This window comes from Muscardinus avellanarius (assembly GCF_963383645.1).
Source record: "Muscardinus avellanarius genome assembly, chromosome: 16".
Classification (NCBI taxonomy): Eukaryota; Metazoa; Chordata; class Mammalia; order Rodentia; family Gliridae; genus Muscardinus; species Muscardinus avellanarius.
The window spans coordinates 70,971,756-70,989,786 of NC_137802.1; the positions used below are offsets into that span (position 1 = coordinate 70,971,756).

The window sequence follows — 18,031 nt, forward strand, 5'->3', positions numbered from 1 at the left end:
TGATTTGGGGATTGAATCCAGGGACATTCTATCTCCTAGCCTTATTTTATTTTTTTTTTTTCTGTGTGAGTGGTACTGGAGATTAAACCCAGAGGCGTTCTACCTCCGAGTTATACCCTGAGCCCGATTTTATTTCTTATTTGGAAATAGGGTCTCACTAGGTTGACGAGAGCCTCGTTATTTGCTGAGGCTGTCCTTGAACCTGTGATCCTTCTGTCTCAGCTTCCCAAGTACAGAAATTACAGGCATGCGCCACCACATCTGACTTTTTTAAAAAAACACATTCTTTTTTGGGGGGAGGGTATTTAATCCAGTGGCATTCTACCTCTGAGCTGTACCCTAGCCCTATTTGTTTCTCTTTATTTTGAAGCAGAGTCTCATTAAGTTGCAGAGAACCTCACTAAGTAACCGAGGCTGGAGGTGGGGAGTGTAGCTCAGAGGTCAAATGCTTCTGGGTATAAGAGTTCAATCTTTAAGGTGTTTTGTTTGTTTTTTGTTTTTTACAGTACTGGGGATGGAACTCAGGGGCATTCTACCTCCGAGCTACACCCCCAGCCCTATTTTTTATTGAAGCAGGGTCTCATTAAGTTGCAGAGGGGCCTCGATCCTTCTGTCTCAGCCTCCCAAGGACTGGGATTACAAGCGTGCGCCCACGCCGGCTTCGATTTTATTTATTTTTTATTTTGAAACTGGGACTCACTAAGAAGTTTCGGAGGCTGGCCTTGAGCCTGAGATCCTCCTGTGTCCGCCTTCCGAGTACTGGGCTTACAGGCCAGAAACTCCGTGGCTGGTTTGGTCCTGGGAGGTGGGGGGCTTCTGAGCCCTTTGCACGCGCAGGGTCCCGGGCCGGCGTCTGGGGCTGACCTGGAGCAGGGACGTGGGGCAGGGGCCGCCGAGCGTCCCGGGCTCCGGGACCTGGCCGGCCGTGCGCGCCCCCTGCCCTCCGCTCGCGGGGCCGCGCTGCGCCCCCGTCCCTGGCTGGCCACGCCCCGGGGGCGGGGCCCGGGCGGAGCGGCCGCGCTGCGCCCCCGTCCCTAGATGGCCACGCCCCGGGGCGGGGCCTGGGCGGAGCGGCCGCGCTGTGCCCCAATCCCTGACTGGCCACGCCCCGGGGGCGGGGCCCGAGCGGAGCGGCCGCGCTCTGCCCCGTCCCCGACGTAGCCACGCCCCGGGGGCGGGGCCTGGGCGGAGCGGCCGCGCTGTGCCCCCGTCCCTGGCTGGCCACGCCCCGGGGCGGGGCCTGGGCGGAGCGGCCGCGCTCTGCCCCGGTCTCCGGCATAGCCACGCCCTGGGGGCGGGGCCTGGGCGGAGCGGCCGCTCCTCGTCGCGGTCCCCGACGTAGCCACGCCCCGGGGCGGGGCCTGGGCGGAGCGGTCGCGCTCTGCCCCGGTCTCCGGCATAGCCACGCCCTGGGGGCGGGGCCTGGGCGGAGCGGCCGCTCCTCGTCGCGGTCCCCGGCGTGGCCACGCCCCGGGGCGGGGCGCCCGGTCCGGCGATCCGCGGCGGCGGCGGCGGCGGCGGCGGCGGCGGCGACATGGAGAGCGGGGCCTACGGCGCGCCCCAGGCGGGCGGCTCCTTCGATCTGCGGCGCTTCCTGGAGCAGCCGCAGGTGGTGGCGCGCGCGCTGAGCACGGTGAGCCGGGCCGGGGTCCGCGGGGACCCCCGAGCGCGACAGGCGGCAGCGGCGGCTCCCGGCCTGGGCGGACGGCGCCCCCCGCCCGCGCCCGGCCTCGCCCCCCGCCGCGCCCGGCCTCGGGAGCCGGCCGTCGGCCCTGGCAGGGGAGGCGTTCGGGGCGCGCCGGCAGGTGGCCCGCGCCACTCCGGCCTGGGACTCGCCGAGGGGTTTCTGAAGTCGGGGGGGGGGGGGGACGCCCGAAAGTCTTCTTCCTACTTCGGAGCAGGTCACGGGTCTGCCTCCCACCCGAGGTGGGGTGCCTCGGGATGCTGCCCGCGCCCCATGGCCGGGATTGAGAGGGGTGCCCTTGCCTTGGGACCGCAGCCGGTCTTGGCTGGCGGGCTGAGGGCCCTGCTGTGCCCGGCCCGGGGCTGGAGCCTCCGAGGTGCTGGGGACCCCCTTCCCCCCTAGCCCGGCTGGCTCTGGCTGGGCTGTGCCCAAGCAGCAGATGTCTGTGGGGCGGGATGGCAGTGCCAGGACTCCAAGTTCCGCTTCATCTCCGGCGGGGGGGCAGGGCTGTGGCTGCTGCCCCAGAGCCCTACCCAGAGCCCCCTGGGCCGGCCGGCGGAGCAGGGCTCTGGGGAGGGTCAGAGCCAGCCCGATGCCCCCAGACTCATCCGCTGCCCAGGCTGGGTGGGCGTGGGCAGTGGCCTTAAAGTCTGGGGAGAGGTGAGGTGACCGGGGGCTCTTCCCGAGAGGCTGGAGTCCCTCTGGGTGTCCAACTGGTGGGGAGGCCACCCCAGCCTGGCTCCGGGGCTGCATGTAGGGCTGTGCCACGTGCCTGCCAGTCAGAACACCTGGGGCACCTGGTGCAGGCAGGGCCACTGTGAGCTGGAAACAGAAAGTGGCTCCCTCAGAGGGGAGGGACCAGGAGGCAGAAAAAGCCGGAAGTCCTTGTAGGTAGAAGGCTGGCCAGCCAGGCAAGTCTAACCTGGACCCGGGAAGAGTTAGAGGGCCAGTTGCTGCTGGGAGAGCTCAGGGAGGTGGGAGCTGGGGGTGCTGGGTGGCTTTCCCAGGGTGGGCGCCCTCCACTGGGGTGCAGAGGCTGGTGCGGCAAAGGTGACAGGTGGGACTCGAAAGCTTGGTCACCTGTCTTGTTTAAAACTTAACTTATGCCGGGCGTGGTGGCGCACGCTTGTAATCCCCGCGCTTGGGAGGCCGAGGCAGGAGGATCGCGCAGGTTCAAAGCCAGCCTCAGCTACTGAGTGAGGCTCTCAGCAACTTAGACCCTGTTTCCAAATAAAGTATAAAAATAGGTCTGGGAGTATAGCCCAGTACTTGGGAGGCTGAGACAGGAGGATTGCAGGTTCAAAGCCAGCCTTTTAGAGAGACCCCAACTCAAATTAAATAAGTACCAGGCATAGTGGTACCTGCCTATAGTGTTAGTACTTGGGAGGCTGAGACAGGAGGATTGCCCTTTCAAAGACAGTCTCAGCAAGTAATGAGACTCTCATCAATCTAGTGAGACCCTGTTTCAAAACAAAAAGTAAAATAAGGCTGAGAGTGGGCCTCAGAGGTTGAATGCCCCTGGGGTCAATCCCAAGTAGCATAAACAAGTAAATATAAGAAATAAAATAGATCTAGGCATGTTGGTGCATGCTTGTAATCCCCATTATTTTGGAGGCTGAGATGGAAGGATTTGTGGTTTGTGGCCAGCCTCAGAAACTTAGGCCCTCCACAATTCAGTGAAACCCTGTTGCAAAATAAAAGAATAAAATAGGAGCCGGGCGTGGTGGTGCATGCTTATAATCCCAGTACTTGTGAGGCTGAGACAGGAGGATCCAGGTTCACGGCCAGCCTCAGCTACTTTCTTTTTTTTTTTTTTTGTGGTACTAGGGTTCCTGGAAGCCCTTCTACCTCCGGGCTACACTCCCAGACCTATTTTTACATTTTTATTTGGAAACAGGGTCTCCTAAGCCAGCGCGCGTGGCTGGCTTCGAACCCGCGGCATCCTCCTGTCTCCGCCTCCCAAGCGCAGGGATTACAAGCGTGCGCCACCACGCCCGGCCAGCCTCAGCTACTTTCTGAGGCCCTCCACAACTTAGTGAGACCCTGTTTCAAAATAAAAACTAAAAATAGGGCTGGGGGTGTAGCTCAGAGCTAGAATGACCCTGGGTTCCATTAGCACACACACAATAAAAAGAATAAAATAGGCTTGGGGGTGTGACTCAGAGATAGAGTGCCCCTAGGTTCCATCCCTAGTAAACACACACACACACACACACACACACACACACGCACGCACGCACGCACGCACGCACGCAGGCAAGCAAGCAAACTCATTAATGCCAGGCATGCCTACATTCCCAGTATCTAGGAGGCTGGTTCAGGATGATCACAGGTTCAAGGCCAGTCTGAGCAGATCTCGGTTTCAAAATAAAATAGGGCTAGGATGTAGCCCAGAGTTAGAATGCCCCTGGGTTCAACCCCCAGAATCAAGCAGAACAAAACAGCCCTCATTCCCCGAGGGGCTGGCGACTGCCCTTCCTCCAGGTCAGGAGGGATGGGGACGCTGGCAGGCAGGCAGGCGGGCAGGGCAGCCCCCTGCAGATCCCGCTCACCCCACCCACCGGCAGGGCCTCTGGGGGAGACTGCAGTCTGGTGATGCCCAGCGAGAGTTCTTCCATCGGCGCACTCCAGCAAGTGCCAGGTCCGGGGTCCAGATGCCGGAGGGGAGCAGCCGCCCCACCGTGGGGCGTGCCGCTGCCCCTCTTTACTGCGCCCTCCTCTGCCGCAGGTCTTTGCCCTGATTGTGTTTTCCTGCATCTTCGGCGAGGGCTACAGCAACACCTCCGAGTCTTCCCAGCTGTACTGCGTGTTCAACCACAACGAGGACGCCTGCCGCTACGGCTGTGCCATCGGCGTGCTGGCCTTCCTGGCCTGCGCCTTCTTCTTCGTGGTCGATGTCTACTTCCCCCAGATCAGCAACGCCACTGACCGCAAGTACCTGGTCATCGGTGATCTGCTCGTGTCAGGTGCCTGCCTGCGACGCTCGGGCTCCGGGCAGGTGCTCGGGATGGAGGGGGGAGCATCACCACTGGAGTTCTGCCATTAAGAGGCTCTGAAGGGAGCTGGGCATGGTGGCGCACGCTTGTAATCTCAGCATCCCGGAGGCTGAGACCAGAGGATCACGGTTTGAGGACAGCCTCAGCTACTACTTAGTGAGGCCCTTTGCAACTCAGTGAGACCCTGTTTCAAAATAAAGAATAAAAAATAGGGCCAGGCCAGGTGGTGCACACTTGTAATCCCAGCATTCAGGAGACGGAGACCGGAAGATGGCTGACAGTCTCAGCTACTTAGTGAGGCCCCTTGCAACTCAGTGAGACCCTGTTTCAAAAATAAAGAATAAAATATTAGGGCTGGGGGTGTCTCTCTGAGGTAAAATGCCCCTGGGTTCCATCCCCAGTACCACACATACAAAAAAAAAGAAAATAGGGCTGGGGGTATCTCTCAGAGGTAAAATGCCCTTGGTTTCGTCCCCAGTACCACAAAAAAATAAAAGAGGTTCTTGGGCTCTGGGCAGGTGCAGGGGATGGAGGGAGGAGCATCAGTAAGAGCCCTGGAGGGATGGAGCGCTGCCCAGGGTCAGCAGCGCTCCCGGAGCAGGCTGTGCCTGCCCTCTGTCCTGGGCTAGCACACAAGGCCTTCGTGGTTGTCTGCCGAAAGCCAGGGGTGTTGGGGCCCGGGGGCGGGCCCTGGCGCAGGCCTCGGGGTGGGCCCCCCCCAGCAGGCCAGCCCCGCAGCTCACACCACCCCCAGGAAAGCCCCTGCCGTCCCTGGAGCTGACGCTGCCTCTCTCCCCAGCTCTCTGGACCTTCCTGTGGTTTGTGGGCTTCTGCTTCCTTACCAACCAGTGGGCAGCTACCAAGCCCGACGATGTGCTGATCGGAGCCGACTCAGCCCGCGCAGCCATTGCCTTCAGCTTCTTCTCCATCTTCTCTTGGGTAGGTAGGCCGTGGTGGCGGGGCTGCAGAGCTCAGAGGGCCCCTGGCCCCTGGCCTCCGCCAGGCCCAGACCTTGGGTCTCCCCGCAGGGCACAATGGCTTCCCTGGCCTATCAGCGCTACAAAGCCGGAGTGGACGCCTTCATCCAGAACTACGTGGACCCCACCCCGGACCCCAGCACAGCCTATGCCTCCTACCCCAGCGCATCCGTGGACAGCTACCAGCAGCCGCCCTTCACCCAGAACGCCGAGACCTCGGAGGGCTACCAGCCGCCCCCTGTGTACTGAGCGGTCGGAGGTAGGGAGGGCGCCTCGGCCCCCCACTTTCCGTGGAGGCCTCCTAGAGCTGCAGCCCGTCCTCGGCCCTGCAGCCCAGAGCCCAGCCTCGGCGGCGCACACCCAAGTGCCTGTCACCCTACTCCCACTAAGGGCATTTTGTAGTAAAGGGTTCTTAGCTAGGTGTTTTCTATGGCATTTCCTCACTGTGGTCCTGGAGCTTGAACCTCGGGCCTTGTGGTCTAGGCATGCCCTCTGCCAGAGCTTGACCCCAGCCACTCCTCGCTTCCCGTGACCCCAGCCCCACTCGGGGCAGCGTCCCAGGGCCCCCTAGGCTGAAGGAGCCAAGCCCTGCCCTGGCTACGCGGGTTTTTTGCCAAAGACAAAGGTCAGGATGCCTTGCGCCCCGGGCGCTGGCTCGGGCTCCTGCCTCCTCACTCAGGTCTGCCAGGCCCCTTGCCCCTGCCCTCTGGGGCCGCCTCCCTGCAGCCATGGGGCAGGCTGGTGCCCGCCCCTGGAGGGTGCGCCTACTAGCAGCAGCAGGGAGGGCCTTTGCCTGACAGCACACCCAGCTTTATGTCAATACCCTGCAGCTTGAGTTATGAAGCGAGGGAGGCAGGGGCGCCCCAGACTGTCAGGTGCCCACCGTGTGGGAGTGCCCCTGGCCTTGGACCTCACACTGGTTTGGAGATGGAATAAATGTTTTCTTTCTGTTGCCCTGTCCTTGTTTGGATACGGCCTAGCGCTGGAGCTCCAGTGCCCTTGCGCTGGTCTTGGGAACCTGCACCTCGCAGGCCCGGGTGCCTCCCGCTGCGCCCCTCCCCCGCCTGGGGTCTCATTCCTGGGCACCTCCCCCAGCCTCCCAAAATAGCTCTGGTGCTGGCTCTCAGCTAGCAAACAGGCAGGGCTTGCTGCCGGCCTGGTCAGGCCTTAGTTGCCGCCTCCCAGAGTTGGGGTGCTCGGGGGGGGGGGGGGGGGGGGGGGGGTTACCCCTGTGAATGCCCCTACCCCAGGAATCCCTCCCCTCTCACCCCTTCCTGCAGGTAGGTATAGGCTCAGTGTCCCTGGGCCTTCCTGTCTGGCAGGAGAGGTGGGGCCCCTGAAGCTGCTCCTGGCCCCCAGTGTTGAGCAGTGACGGGGAGCTGTACACAGCAGGCTCTGATGATTTCAGAAGCCCAACTACGGGCCCCATTCCTGGCTCTGTGGGCTACAGGCCGTGACACTGGAGCACACTCGAGCTGCGGGTTGGGTCCGAGGACTGCCTGCACCGGGTGCTGCAGGGCAGGGCTCAGTGGGACACAGGCCTGGCTGGAACCCCCAGACCCAGGGAGCCCCGGCCTCCCACAGCCCTCCCCAGGGCAGCTGAGCCGTCCTCCCAGCTCCACTATCAAGTGTCTATTTCACAAACAAAACCTGACTCCCAGCCCCAGCTGGCAGTACCAGAGGCCTCTAACCTGAGCCCAGGGCTCCTTCCTCCACACCTCTGCCCTTCTTTGTAGTACTACTGGGAACGAAACCCCAGGGCATTCCTCCTCCAAGCGACACCCCAGCCCTATCTTTACTGTTTTAAAACAGTTTCACTAGGTCGGCAGTCTCACTACTCAGAGAGGCAGCCCTCAGACCTGTGATCCTCCTGCCTCCCAAATACTGGGATCACAAGCATGCGCCATCACACCCGGCCCTGCACCTTTTTACCCCGAGACCGGCAGCCAGATGGACAGCCAGTCCAGCCCTCCTAGGAGGTAGTCCATGGGCACTTCTCAGAGGGCATGGGTAAGAGCTCAGCAGTACTACAAAAGGTGCAGGGGTAAGCCCCCACCCCTCACGAGAGCGCTCCGTGAGACCCACCAGGGCAAGCACTCCACCACTGAACCATACTCCAGCCCCCAAGTAATGAATTTTTAACTTTTTATTATTTTTATTAATTTTTGGTGGTACTGGGGATGAAGCCCAGGGGCATTCTACCTCCAAGCAACACCCCAGCCCTATTTTTTATTCTTTATTTTTGAAACAGGGTCTCACTGAGTTGCAGAGGGCCTCACTAAGTAGCTGAGGCTGTCCTCGAACCGCGATCCTCCTGTCTCAGCCTCCCAAATGCTGGGATTACAAGCGTGTGCCACCATGCCCGGCTTAATAGTTTTTTTAAAAATATTATTAATTTCCTATACTACAGCAAAAAGACTCCCCCCCCCCCTTGTGGTACTGGGGGTTGAACCCAGGGACACTCTACCTCCAAACTACATTCCCTGGCCCTTTTTAAAAATAATATTATTTAGAAACAGGGTCCCACCACGTTGCTGAGGTTGGTCTTAAACCTGTGATCCTCCTGTCTCAGCCTCCCAAGTACTGGGATTACAAACGTGTGCCACCACGCCTGGCTCCCCTCCCCTGTTTAAGAGACAAGGCAGCCAGGTATGGTGGGTGGTACACACCTGTAATCATAGTACTTGGGAGACAGGAGGATCACAGGTCCGAGGACGGCCTCAGCAAAGTAGCAGGTGTATTTCACTTTTTTTTTTTTTGGTGGTACTAGGGGTGGCACCCAAAGGCTTTCTACCTCCAAGCTATACTCCCAGACCTTTTTAATATTTTATTTGGAAACAGGGTCTCACTAAGTTGCTGAGAGCCTCACTAAGTAGCTGAGGCTGGCTTCGAACCTGTGTGATCCTCCTGTCTCAGCCTCCCAAGCGCGGGGATTACAAGCGTGCGCCACCATGCCCAGCTAGCAGGAGTATTTCAAATCCCCAGAGTGTAGCAGAAGTCCAGGCCAGGCTTAGAGAAACAGGAGCTCTTGTGTAGGACCAGTCTCTAAGGTGCAGCAGACTTCCCAGGGAGAACAGAAACTCCCAGCAACAGCCAGCAAGGGGAAGAGGCCAGCAGGACAGATGTCACAGCACTATGGCCTTGCCTCTCCCCGGCCTGGGGGAAGAAAGGGTCTGCCCAGGCTGGCCAGGAGGGGAGTTCCCGGGCGCACACAGCGACTCCTCTCCTCCCGGCCCTGTGCTTGGCCACGGTCCCTCAGTTGACGGGGCTGCACTGCAGGACCTGCTGAGGGGCAAAGAGCTTCCTGACCACCGCGGCCTCCCCCGGCTTCCCCAGGGACGGGCAGTTCTCCTTGTCCAGCACAGCGGGCCGGGCCGGGGACTTCTTGAAGTAGCAGAGCCGACACACGGAGTGGTACTTGTCTGCTCCGCCAATCACCTCGACCTGGGGGCAGGGACCCAAAAGGGAAGGGCGTGAAGGGGCTGGGGCTTCAAGGCCGAGCCCACTGCCCGTGCCCACAGCCCGCCCGGGCAGGGGCAGCCACCTCCTTCTCCTGGCCCAGCCTCTTGGTGTAGGCGGCTTCCCGGAAGCACTCCATGCACACGGCGGTCAGCTTCACCACGCTCTCAGCCAAGGGCACCAGGTTCAGGATGTTGCCGAAAGCCTGTGCGCCATGGAGGAACAGGTGCGCTCAGTCACCCGGCCAGGTACACTCCTCCTTCCATTGAGCACAGAAGCCAGGAAAATTCACCCTGACCTTGCTTCCCCGATAGCCACACCCTCCCGGCCTGTTCCGACCCTTTGCCAAGTCACAGCACCTGCCAGGAGCAGATGGCATCCAGCCTGGGCAGACCCACTCCCAGGCAGAGGGGGGCCCTGGGCAGCTGGGTGGTGCCCTGAGAGCAGCCCAGCCCTGGCCATCTGGGGAAGGCTGTATTGAGGGGGAGAAGGGGCGCCGCCACCCTGTGCCTGCGGCCCTCTCTTCCTCCCTCCTGGCCCCACACCCAGATCTGGAGGGCGCCTCACCTTCCTCTGGAAGGTCCCATCCAGCGCGGCCACAATCACAGTCTTCCCGTTGTTGGCCATGGCCTCACAGAACTCCACGATGTCGGGGAACTGCAGAGCACGGGGCGAGGGTGAGCTGCGGCCCCAGGCAGGGCAGCAACCCCTGGAGCTGAGAGCAGGCGCCTGGCCCTCCCTTCCCAAGCACATGGGCGCCCAGGCACCCAGGGCCCGGCACCTGCTGGGTCACCCACCCACAGGCCAGGGGGAGAGGCCTGGGCCCTTCCCTGGCAGCCCCGCCATGCTCCCATCTTGGATCCTGGCCCCCACTGTTAGGGGAGCCCTAAGAGCCTAATAGAGGTTGCGTTTAAAATAGAACTTCAGGTCGGGCGTGGTGGCGCACGCTTGTAATCCCTGCGCTTGGGAGGCAGAGACAGGAGGATCGTGCAGGTGGTTGGTTCAAAGCCAGCCTCAGCTGGCGTAAAATATCCTGTTTCCAAATTAAACATAAAATAGGTCTGGGAGTGTAGCCCGGAGGTGGATGGCCCCTGGGTTCCATCCCCAGGACCACCAAAAAAAAAAAAAAAAGAATAAAAAATAGGCTGGGTTTTTGCTCACAGGTAGAATGCTCCAGGGTTCCATTCCAGTAACGGAAAAAAATAAATTGAATAGGGCTAAGGGTATAGCCAAGAGGTAGAATACCCTGGGTTCCACCTCCTGTAACACACACACATTGGCCTCGGCAACGCAGTGAGACTCCCAGGGCGCCCTGCAGGGACTTCTCCAGTCCCAGGCTGTTACCACTGCCTTCTAGGCCCTGCCTGCTCTTCTCCAAATTCTCAGGGCCCGGCCTGCTGAACCTTCAACAGCTTCCAGTTTCTCTGCAGGGCTACGCCCAAGCCTAGACCTGCCCCAAGACCAGACTTAGACCCGCCCCGCCCCGCCCCCTCTCACTTGAATGGTTCCAGATACCCTTCTCCCACAGCCCCAGGTGGAGCCTGGCCTTGGGCCCCTCCCTCCTGAGGCCTCCAGATTCCTCCCGGGCCCTTCCTAGCCCACCCCCAGGAGGCACCATCCTCTACCCCATCCCTAGCCACCCCCTGGCGCCCTGGTTCGTGTCGCTGGCACCTAGAATGTCGCCAAACAGCAGAACCTTAAAGTCTCCTCAAATGAATTGATGAGACCCGTCCCTGGAGCCAGCAAGTCACAGAATGCGCGGCGGGATGCCCGCTAGGAATCCTAACACTCAGGAGGCTGAGTCGGGAGGATGGCGGGCTAGACAAGTCTCGGCTACTTAGCGAGGCCCTCTGCAACTCAGACCCTGTTTCAAAATAATAAAAAATTGGGGCTGGACGTGGTGGCATACACTTGTAATCCCAGCATTTGGGAGGCCGAAACAGGAGGATTAGGGTTCACGGCCAGCCTCAGCTACTACTCAGTGAGGCCCTTTGCAACTCTGTGAGACCCTGTTTCAAAATAAAGAACAAAACATAGGGCTGGGGGTGTTGCTCAGGTAGAATGCCCCGGGATTCCATCCCCAGTACTGCAAAAAAAAAGTTTTTTTGTGTGTATGTGTGGCATTGGGGATGGAACTCAGGGGCATTTTTTACCTCGAGGCTACATCCCCTACCAGTTTTATTTTTTATTTTGAAACAGGGTCTCACTAAGTGGTGGAGGGCCTCATTAAGTTGCCGAGGCTGGCTTTGAATTTGCAATCCTGTCTCTGTCTGCCAAGTACTGGGATTATAAGCCTACACCATGTACCTGGCTAACATGGATGCTTTCAAAGAAGTCACAGGTCGGCTACAGCCCAGCAGGCTGTGGGGCCCAGCCCCCTGCAGCTGAAAGGACACTTTGGGGCCAGGAGCCCAGCTGCCAGCCGCAGCGCACAGAGGCACAGCGTCTTGGGGGTCTTTAGAAGACCCTCACCCGCTGGCCACAGCAAGGACAGAGAAAAGGGCAGCTTTGCTGCTTTTCTTGCAGCAGGAAGGCCCCGGACTTCCTGTTGGGAACAAGGGCCCAGAGGCCCGGACAGAATCAAAGAACACAGATGCCTTTATAGTGGGTCCAATAAATACTCATGGGCTGGACTCAAGTTCTACCTGCTCCTCAGAGGAAGTAGAAAAATAAATCCCTCCTACGGCTTAAGAATGGGAAACAGGAGTTCGGGGTGAGTGGTACACTGCTGCCTGACCCAGGCACCTGGCACACCAAGGGAGAGTAAGGACTGTGTGTGTGTGTGTGTGTCCTGCAAACCAGAAACTCAGAGAGCCCGGAGAGCAGAGCTACCAAGCAGCTCCAGCAAGAGGTCTGTGGGGAGAGTGTGCTTCCCGCAAAGCTGACCGGGAACCCTCAGAGGACCAGAATGCCCCTGCACACCCAGGTGGGCGGGCAGAGCCAGCTGCGGGGGTCAGGAGCCCGCAGTGGGCACTGGCAGCCCAGAGCCCATCTCAGGGGCGAGGCCCCACGTGTGTGGGTAGAGGGTGAAGCTTAGGGCTGCAACTTAGCGAGTGAGCCAGCTTCTCCCTCCCCCAGGGCACAGAGTTAGACTAAATGTGGGGGAGGGGATGGCGCTCAGATTCTAGTCTGCAGGTGGCCTCTAGCCTGGTCCATGAAAGCCTCCTGCCCGGGGGTCCCTGGGTTTCCCCTCCACTCTCTGGACGGAGCCAGCAGCCATGATGGCGAGCCCTGTGGGCGGGCCTCCTGTTTATGTGTCTGCAGCCAAGGGGACTGTATGAGGGGGAATAAAGTTCTGAACTGTGGTATGCTTACGTCATCACAGCGGATACTCTGTGGACCTGGGGATGGAACCCAGGGGCATTCTACCTCCGTGCTCCACCCCCAGCCCCGTTTTCATCTTTATTTTGAAACAGGGTCTCACTAAGTTGCTGAGGCTGGCCGCCAACCTGAGATGCCCCTGTCTCAGCCTCCCAAGCCCTGGGATCACAAGTGTGCGCCACCACGTCCGGTTCCAGTTCAGTATTTTTTTAAAGGTAAAACACATCCTATAGAACAATAAAATAAAAGGCAGTGAGGGGGTTTCGAAGGGTATTCTGACACCAGACAACCCTGTTACTCGACAAGCCAACTCACAAACTGTCCTTCATCGATACCGATGACAGCCGTGCCCAGCGCCTCCTGAGCCACGTCCCGGAGCAGGCAGGCCGGCAGCGCGTCCATGGTGTTCCTGGGAGGAGAGGCCAAGGGTGAGAGGGGAGGGGACTGAGGAGAGCCGGAGTGGAGGCGAGACGCCACCGTCTGGGCCGCCCTCTACCTCCAGAGCGTGGCAGGGCTCTCAGCAGGACTGGAGAACAAGGGCCTATCGGACACCAGCCATGCAACGCAAGCTGTCTTAGACTAGAACTCAGCAATGCCGAATAAACTCAACGGAGATGCCAAAGTTCCTTTACCTTTTGGTGCAGGAGTGGAGGCTGGAAAGGCCAACCGTGTGTGTGTGTGTGTGTGTGTGTGTGTGTGTGTGTGTGTGTGGTTAGGAATAAAACCCAGGGCCTTCAGCAAGCTGGGCAAATGCTCTGCCCCGGGCTGTACCCCAACCCAAGGGAGACGTCCTCATCAGGGACCAGAAAAGGGGCCATTATATCCTTAGGGGACAACAAAATTCAGAAGAACAGCCGGGCGCGGTGGCGCACACTTGTCATCCCAGCATTCGGGAGGCTGAGACAGGAGGATCACGCAGGTTCAAAGCCAGCCTCGGCTACTTAGCGAGGCCCTTTGCAACGCAATGAGACCTTGTTTCAAAATAAAGAATAAAAAATAGGGCTGGGGTGTCGCTTGGAGGTAGAATGCCTCTGGGTTCCATTCCCAGTATCACAAAATAAATAAGATAAAATAAAATAGAAAAATAAAAAAAGGAAAAGCTGGGAGTAATGGTGCAGGGTTACAAACCCAATACCTGGGAGACTGAGACAGGAGGATCGGATGTTCATGGCCAGCCCGGCAGCTTCTCAAGGCCTTCCGCAATTTATTTTTTTATTTTATTTTATTATTTTTTTTGGTGGTACTGGGGGTGGAACCCAGAGGCTTTCTACCTTCGGGCTATACTCCCAGGCCTATTTTATATTTTTTTTATTTGGAAACAGGGTCTCACTAAGTTGCTGAGAGCCTCACTAAGTAGCTGAGTTTGGCTTCGAACCTGTGCGATCCTCCTGTCTCAGCCTCCCAAGCGCGGGGATGACAAGCGTGCGCCACCACGCCCGGCTGACCTTCCGCAATTTAGTAAAACTTCATTTCAAAATACAAAATAAGCCAGGCGTGGTGGCACATGCGCTTGTAATCCCCGAGCTTGGGAGGCAGAGACAGGAGGATCGCGCAGGTTCAAAGCCAGGCGCGCTGGCTTAAGAGACCCTGTTTCCAAAAATAAAGTATAAAAATAGGTCTGGGAGTGTAGCCCGGAGGTAGAAAGGCTTCCAGGAACCCCAGTACTACCAAAAAACAAACAAAATAAAATAGGACTGGGGATGTAGTTCAGAGGTAGAATGCTCTTGGGCTTAATCCTCAGCACCACACACACATAAAATAAAACAAAATAAAAATACAAAAAAGAGCACGCTTGTAATCCCTGCATTTGGGGGGCCGAGACTGGAGGATTGCGGTTCGCGGACAGCCTCAGCTACTTAGTGAAGCCCTCTGCAACTCAGTGAGACCAGTTTCAAATAAAGAATAAAAAATAGGGCAGGGAGTGTGGCTCGGTGGTTGAATGCCCCTGGGTTCCATCCCCAGACCCGCAAAAAAAATAAAAATAAAAATAAAAATAAAAAAAAGAAAAGGGCTAGCCGGGAGTGGCGACACACCCTTGTAATCCTAGACTTGAGACAGGAGGATCCAGGTTTGCGGCCAGCCTCAGCTACTTAGTGAGGCCCTCCGCAACTTAAGAGTCTTGGTTTCAAAATAAAGAATAAAAATACAGGCTGGAGGTATAACTTGGAGGTAGAATGCCCCTGGGTTCCATCCCCAGTACTGCAAATAAATAAATAAATAAGTAAATAAGTAAGTAAATAAATAAAATATAACAGGGCTGGGGGTGTAGCTCAGAGGTAAAATGCCCCTGGGTTCCATCCCCAGTACTGAAAAATAAAGAATAAAAGAATACCTCTGGGTTCAATTCCCAGTACCAAAAATTAAAATACATAAATAAATAACCCCCTCCTTCCTCTGCACATAGACAAGCCCGGGGCGGCCAGCAGCAAGCTGGCCGTGGCTGTGGCCAGGGCCACTCCTCTGGGGCATTGTTGACGCCATCAGTCTGCGACAGTGGCTGGTGACCCCGGCAGAGCTCCGGGATCCGACCCGCTCCAGGAGGCGCCCGTCGCCTTGGCACGACACCAGCCCTCCACTTTCTCTACCCTCTTGGATGAGTGCCCGGCCCGGGACTTAGTGAGGCCCTCCGCAACTTAAGAGTCTTGGTTTCAAAATAAAGAATAAAAAGAAGAGAAGCCGGGGAAGCCAAAGGCCTGCCTCAGACGGCCTGGCCGGCAGGAGCTGCTTGAGTCCCGGCACCTCTGAGCACCGGACATTCTTCAGTCCAACCCCCAACCCCCCGGCTCCCGTCCAGGCCGCATGCTGGGCGACTGTGTTTTACGGACAGCCATTGGCAGCCCCAGATGCAGCTCCTGGATGCCTGGTACAGCACAGCTCGGCTGCCGGGGCAAGTCCAGAGGACTGGGGAAAGAATACGCTCAGAAACACGGGCCCCGAGCCGCTGCCACGGAGCTAAATTTAACTCCCGCCCAGAGGTTGCAGGCAGAAATGTCTACAGGACTCAGGCAGATAAACATAAAACCCAGAAGGATGGGGTTAAGATGACAGGGAGCCAGCTAAGGACACATGACTAAAAAAAAAAAAAAAAAAAAATCAAACAGAAATCAGTGTGCGGCCAAACAAAGCCCGTTTGTAGCCTCTGCAGAGGCTCAGACTCTAAAACAGCAGGTTTCTCCAACGCCGGCAGTCGAGCACAATGGCCATTTGGTGCCAGATGTTCCGGTGTGAGGTTAATTGTCCCGGGCACCTCTGGATGAGTGACAGCACTGCTGACTTCTACCCATCGGTGGCCAGAAGCATCCTGCCCCAGAGGTTGCCAAAGGGCTTCTGGTGGGTAAAATCCCACCACCGCTGAGAACCGCCTGGCGGATGGTCAAGTCCTAAGCAACCTTGCCAGGCATCTTGGGGCTGGAGCGTTTGCCAATTTGAGCCGTCTGCTGCCAGGAATGGGGATTACCACCTCCGCTAAACAGAGCTCGACAGCTGTCCTGGGACAGGACCGAAGGGGGCAGGGACTGACCGGTCATGGGTGGAGAAGCTGTGGCCGTAGCGCGTGTCTTTGGCGTACTTGACCACCAGGCACTTGTACTGGGCGATCTGGAAGCGCCGGACTCGTCTCATGAGCTCGGTGCTGCAACAGGACAGGGTCAGGAGAGGTCAGCACGCGGGAGGACTCAGGCCCTCTAGTGGTCCACCGCCGAACGCGCAGAAGACCCCGAGCGAAGTCCCCGGCCCAGCCACTAGAGGGCGCACGCGCGCCGCGCCGCGCCCCCCGCCAGGGTTGTCAGTCAAACTCTGAGGGCTGGAGGTCAGAGCTGTCAATGGGAGGGCGGTCCGGGAAGGGTTGGAGGAGTTAGGTTATGATCCCAGAGCTGTGCAGTTTTTTTCGTTTGGTGCTTTGTGTCTAGTTTTTTCTAGTAGCGGGATCGAACCCAGGGGCACTCTAACTCCAAGCTACATCACCCAACCCTATTTTATTTTATTTTTGCCGTACTGAGGATGGAACCCAGGGGCATTCTATCTCCGAGCTACACCCCCTGCCCTATTTTTTATTCCTTATTTTGAAACAGGGTCTCACTAAGTTGCAGAGGGCCTCACTAAATAGCTAAGGCTGTCCAGGAACGGCGATCCTCCTGTCTCAGCCTCCCAAATGCTGGAATTACAAGCGTGCGCGCCCGGATTTTATTTATTTTGAAACAGGGTCTCACAGAGTTGCAAAGGGCCTAAGCGGCTTGGCTTCCCGAATGCTGGGATTACAAGCGTGCATCACCACGCCTGGCTTTATTTTTTTTTTTGTTTGGAAGCAGGGTGTCTTCCATCTTCCTGTCTCAGCTTCCAAGTACTAGAGTTACCGGCATGAATCCACATGCCCGGCTTCAGAGGTTTTTTGGTAGTGGAGACTGAACCCAGGGGCACACTACTTCTGAGCTACACTCCTGGCCCTATTTTACTTTGAAACAGTCTCAGCTGGGCGTATTTGCGCACGCTTGTAATCCCAGCATTTGGGAGGCTGAGACGGGAGGATCACAGCTTGCAGACAGCCCCAGCTACTTAGTAAGGCTCTTTGCAACTCAGTGAGATTGTTTCAAAATCAATAATAAAAAAATCGGGCTGGGGGTGTAGCTCGGAAGTAGAATGCCTCTGGGTTCCATCCCCAATACTGCAAAAAATAAAAAGAAAAGGAATGAGGTCTCTCTAAGTTGCCGAGGGCCTCCCCTAAACTTCTGAGCTGGCTTCGAACCTGTGATTCTCCCGTCTCGGCATGGGGCTGCTGAGTTTTTCTGAATGGATTTCGCACAGCCTTTTGGGGCAGCCTGGGCATGGCTTGCTTCTGGCCTAGTGGTCGGATTCAAATTTCACCCTCTCAGCCAGGGATTCGAGCGGGGCGATCAGGCGGGGGGGGGGGGGGGGGGGGGCGCACCGCCCCACCCGGCCAGGGAACGACCCCTTCCCCTCCCCGGCCCAGCCACGGCTCCGGGCTTCTGCCACTGGGCTTCCAGGTTTCTGGGGCCACAGACGGAACCGGTGGCAGGAGAGGGATCGTCAGACGAGGCTCCCCGTTGGACGTGGCGGGGGGTTAGGTGACCAGCGGCGTCCGGCCAGCCCCAGGAGACGCCGAGTCCCGCAGGGAGGGGCCAGGCCCCTGGGCCCCGATTCCAGGCAGGCCAGGGATGCGGGCGGGAAAGCGCGGGCCAGTGGGGCTGGCTGCCTGGGATGGGGGGCCTCGGGGCGGGGCAGGCCCAGGGCGGCCGGGGCTCGGCGTCCAGGGGAGGCCGGGGGTCCCAGGGAGGAGGCCCCCCGCCCCAGGGGGTCATTACCTTTTTCCTGAGAACATGGGCCCGAGAATCACCTAGGAGAGAAGCAGTCTCTGTGGGCGGGCCCGCGCTCGCCCCCCGCCCCGGCCCCGCGTCCCCCGGCCCGCACCTGGATCTGCCCCCGGGTCTTGCTGGGAGAGCCGGGCAGCACGGTGGGCAGGTTGACGTAGCTCATGGCTTCCCGAGACCGCTCAGCAGCCTGCGCACCCGGGAGCCTCCGCCGCAGCCGAGCAGCTCCCGCCGAAACCCAAAACCTGAGCCTAAAGGGTGGAGAGACGG

At 58.5% G+C, this 18,031-nt stretch overlaps 2 protein-coding genes across 3 annotated transcripts; one reads left to right on the forward strand and one right to left on the reverse strand.

The window, feature by feature from the left end:
- Positions 1-1,534: 1,534 nt before the first annotated feature.
- Positions 1,535-6,029, forward strand: SYNGR2 (synaptogyrin 2; the record flags this gene model as incomplete). 2 transcript variants are annotated; one of them, XM_080713650.1, is made up of 4 exons in its annotated part: positions 1,535-1,633; positions 4,413-4,650; positions 5,480-5,619; positions 5,709-6,029. In XM_080713650.1, the coding sequence occupies 4 exons, from the start codon at positions 1,535-1,537 to the stop codon at positions 5,904-5,906; spliced, it is 675 nt and encodes a 224-aa protein (XP_080569776.1). In that variant the 3' UTR covers positions 5,907-6,029. The 2 variants fall into 2 exon arrangements, with proteins under 2 accessions (XP_080569776.1, XP_080569777.1); XM_080713651.1 differs by lacking the exon at positions 5,480-5,619.
- A 2,883-nt stretch (positions 6,030-8,912) lies between these two features.
- On the reverse strand, positions 8,913-17,927 carry TK1 (thymidine kinase 1; the record flags this gene model as incomplete). The annotated part of the gene is made up of 7 exons (XM_080712244.1): positions 8,913-9,101; positions 9,202-9,321; positions 9,684-9,773; positions 12,753-12,846; positions 15,958-16,068; positions 17,756-17,787; positions 17,862-17,927. 7 exons carry the CDS (start codon positions 17,925-17,927, stop codon positions 8,913-8,915), a joined length of 702 nt encoding a protein of 233 aa, XP_080568370.1.
- Between the last annotated feature and the right edge of the window lie 104 nt (positions 17,928-18,031).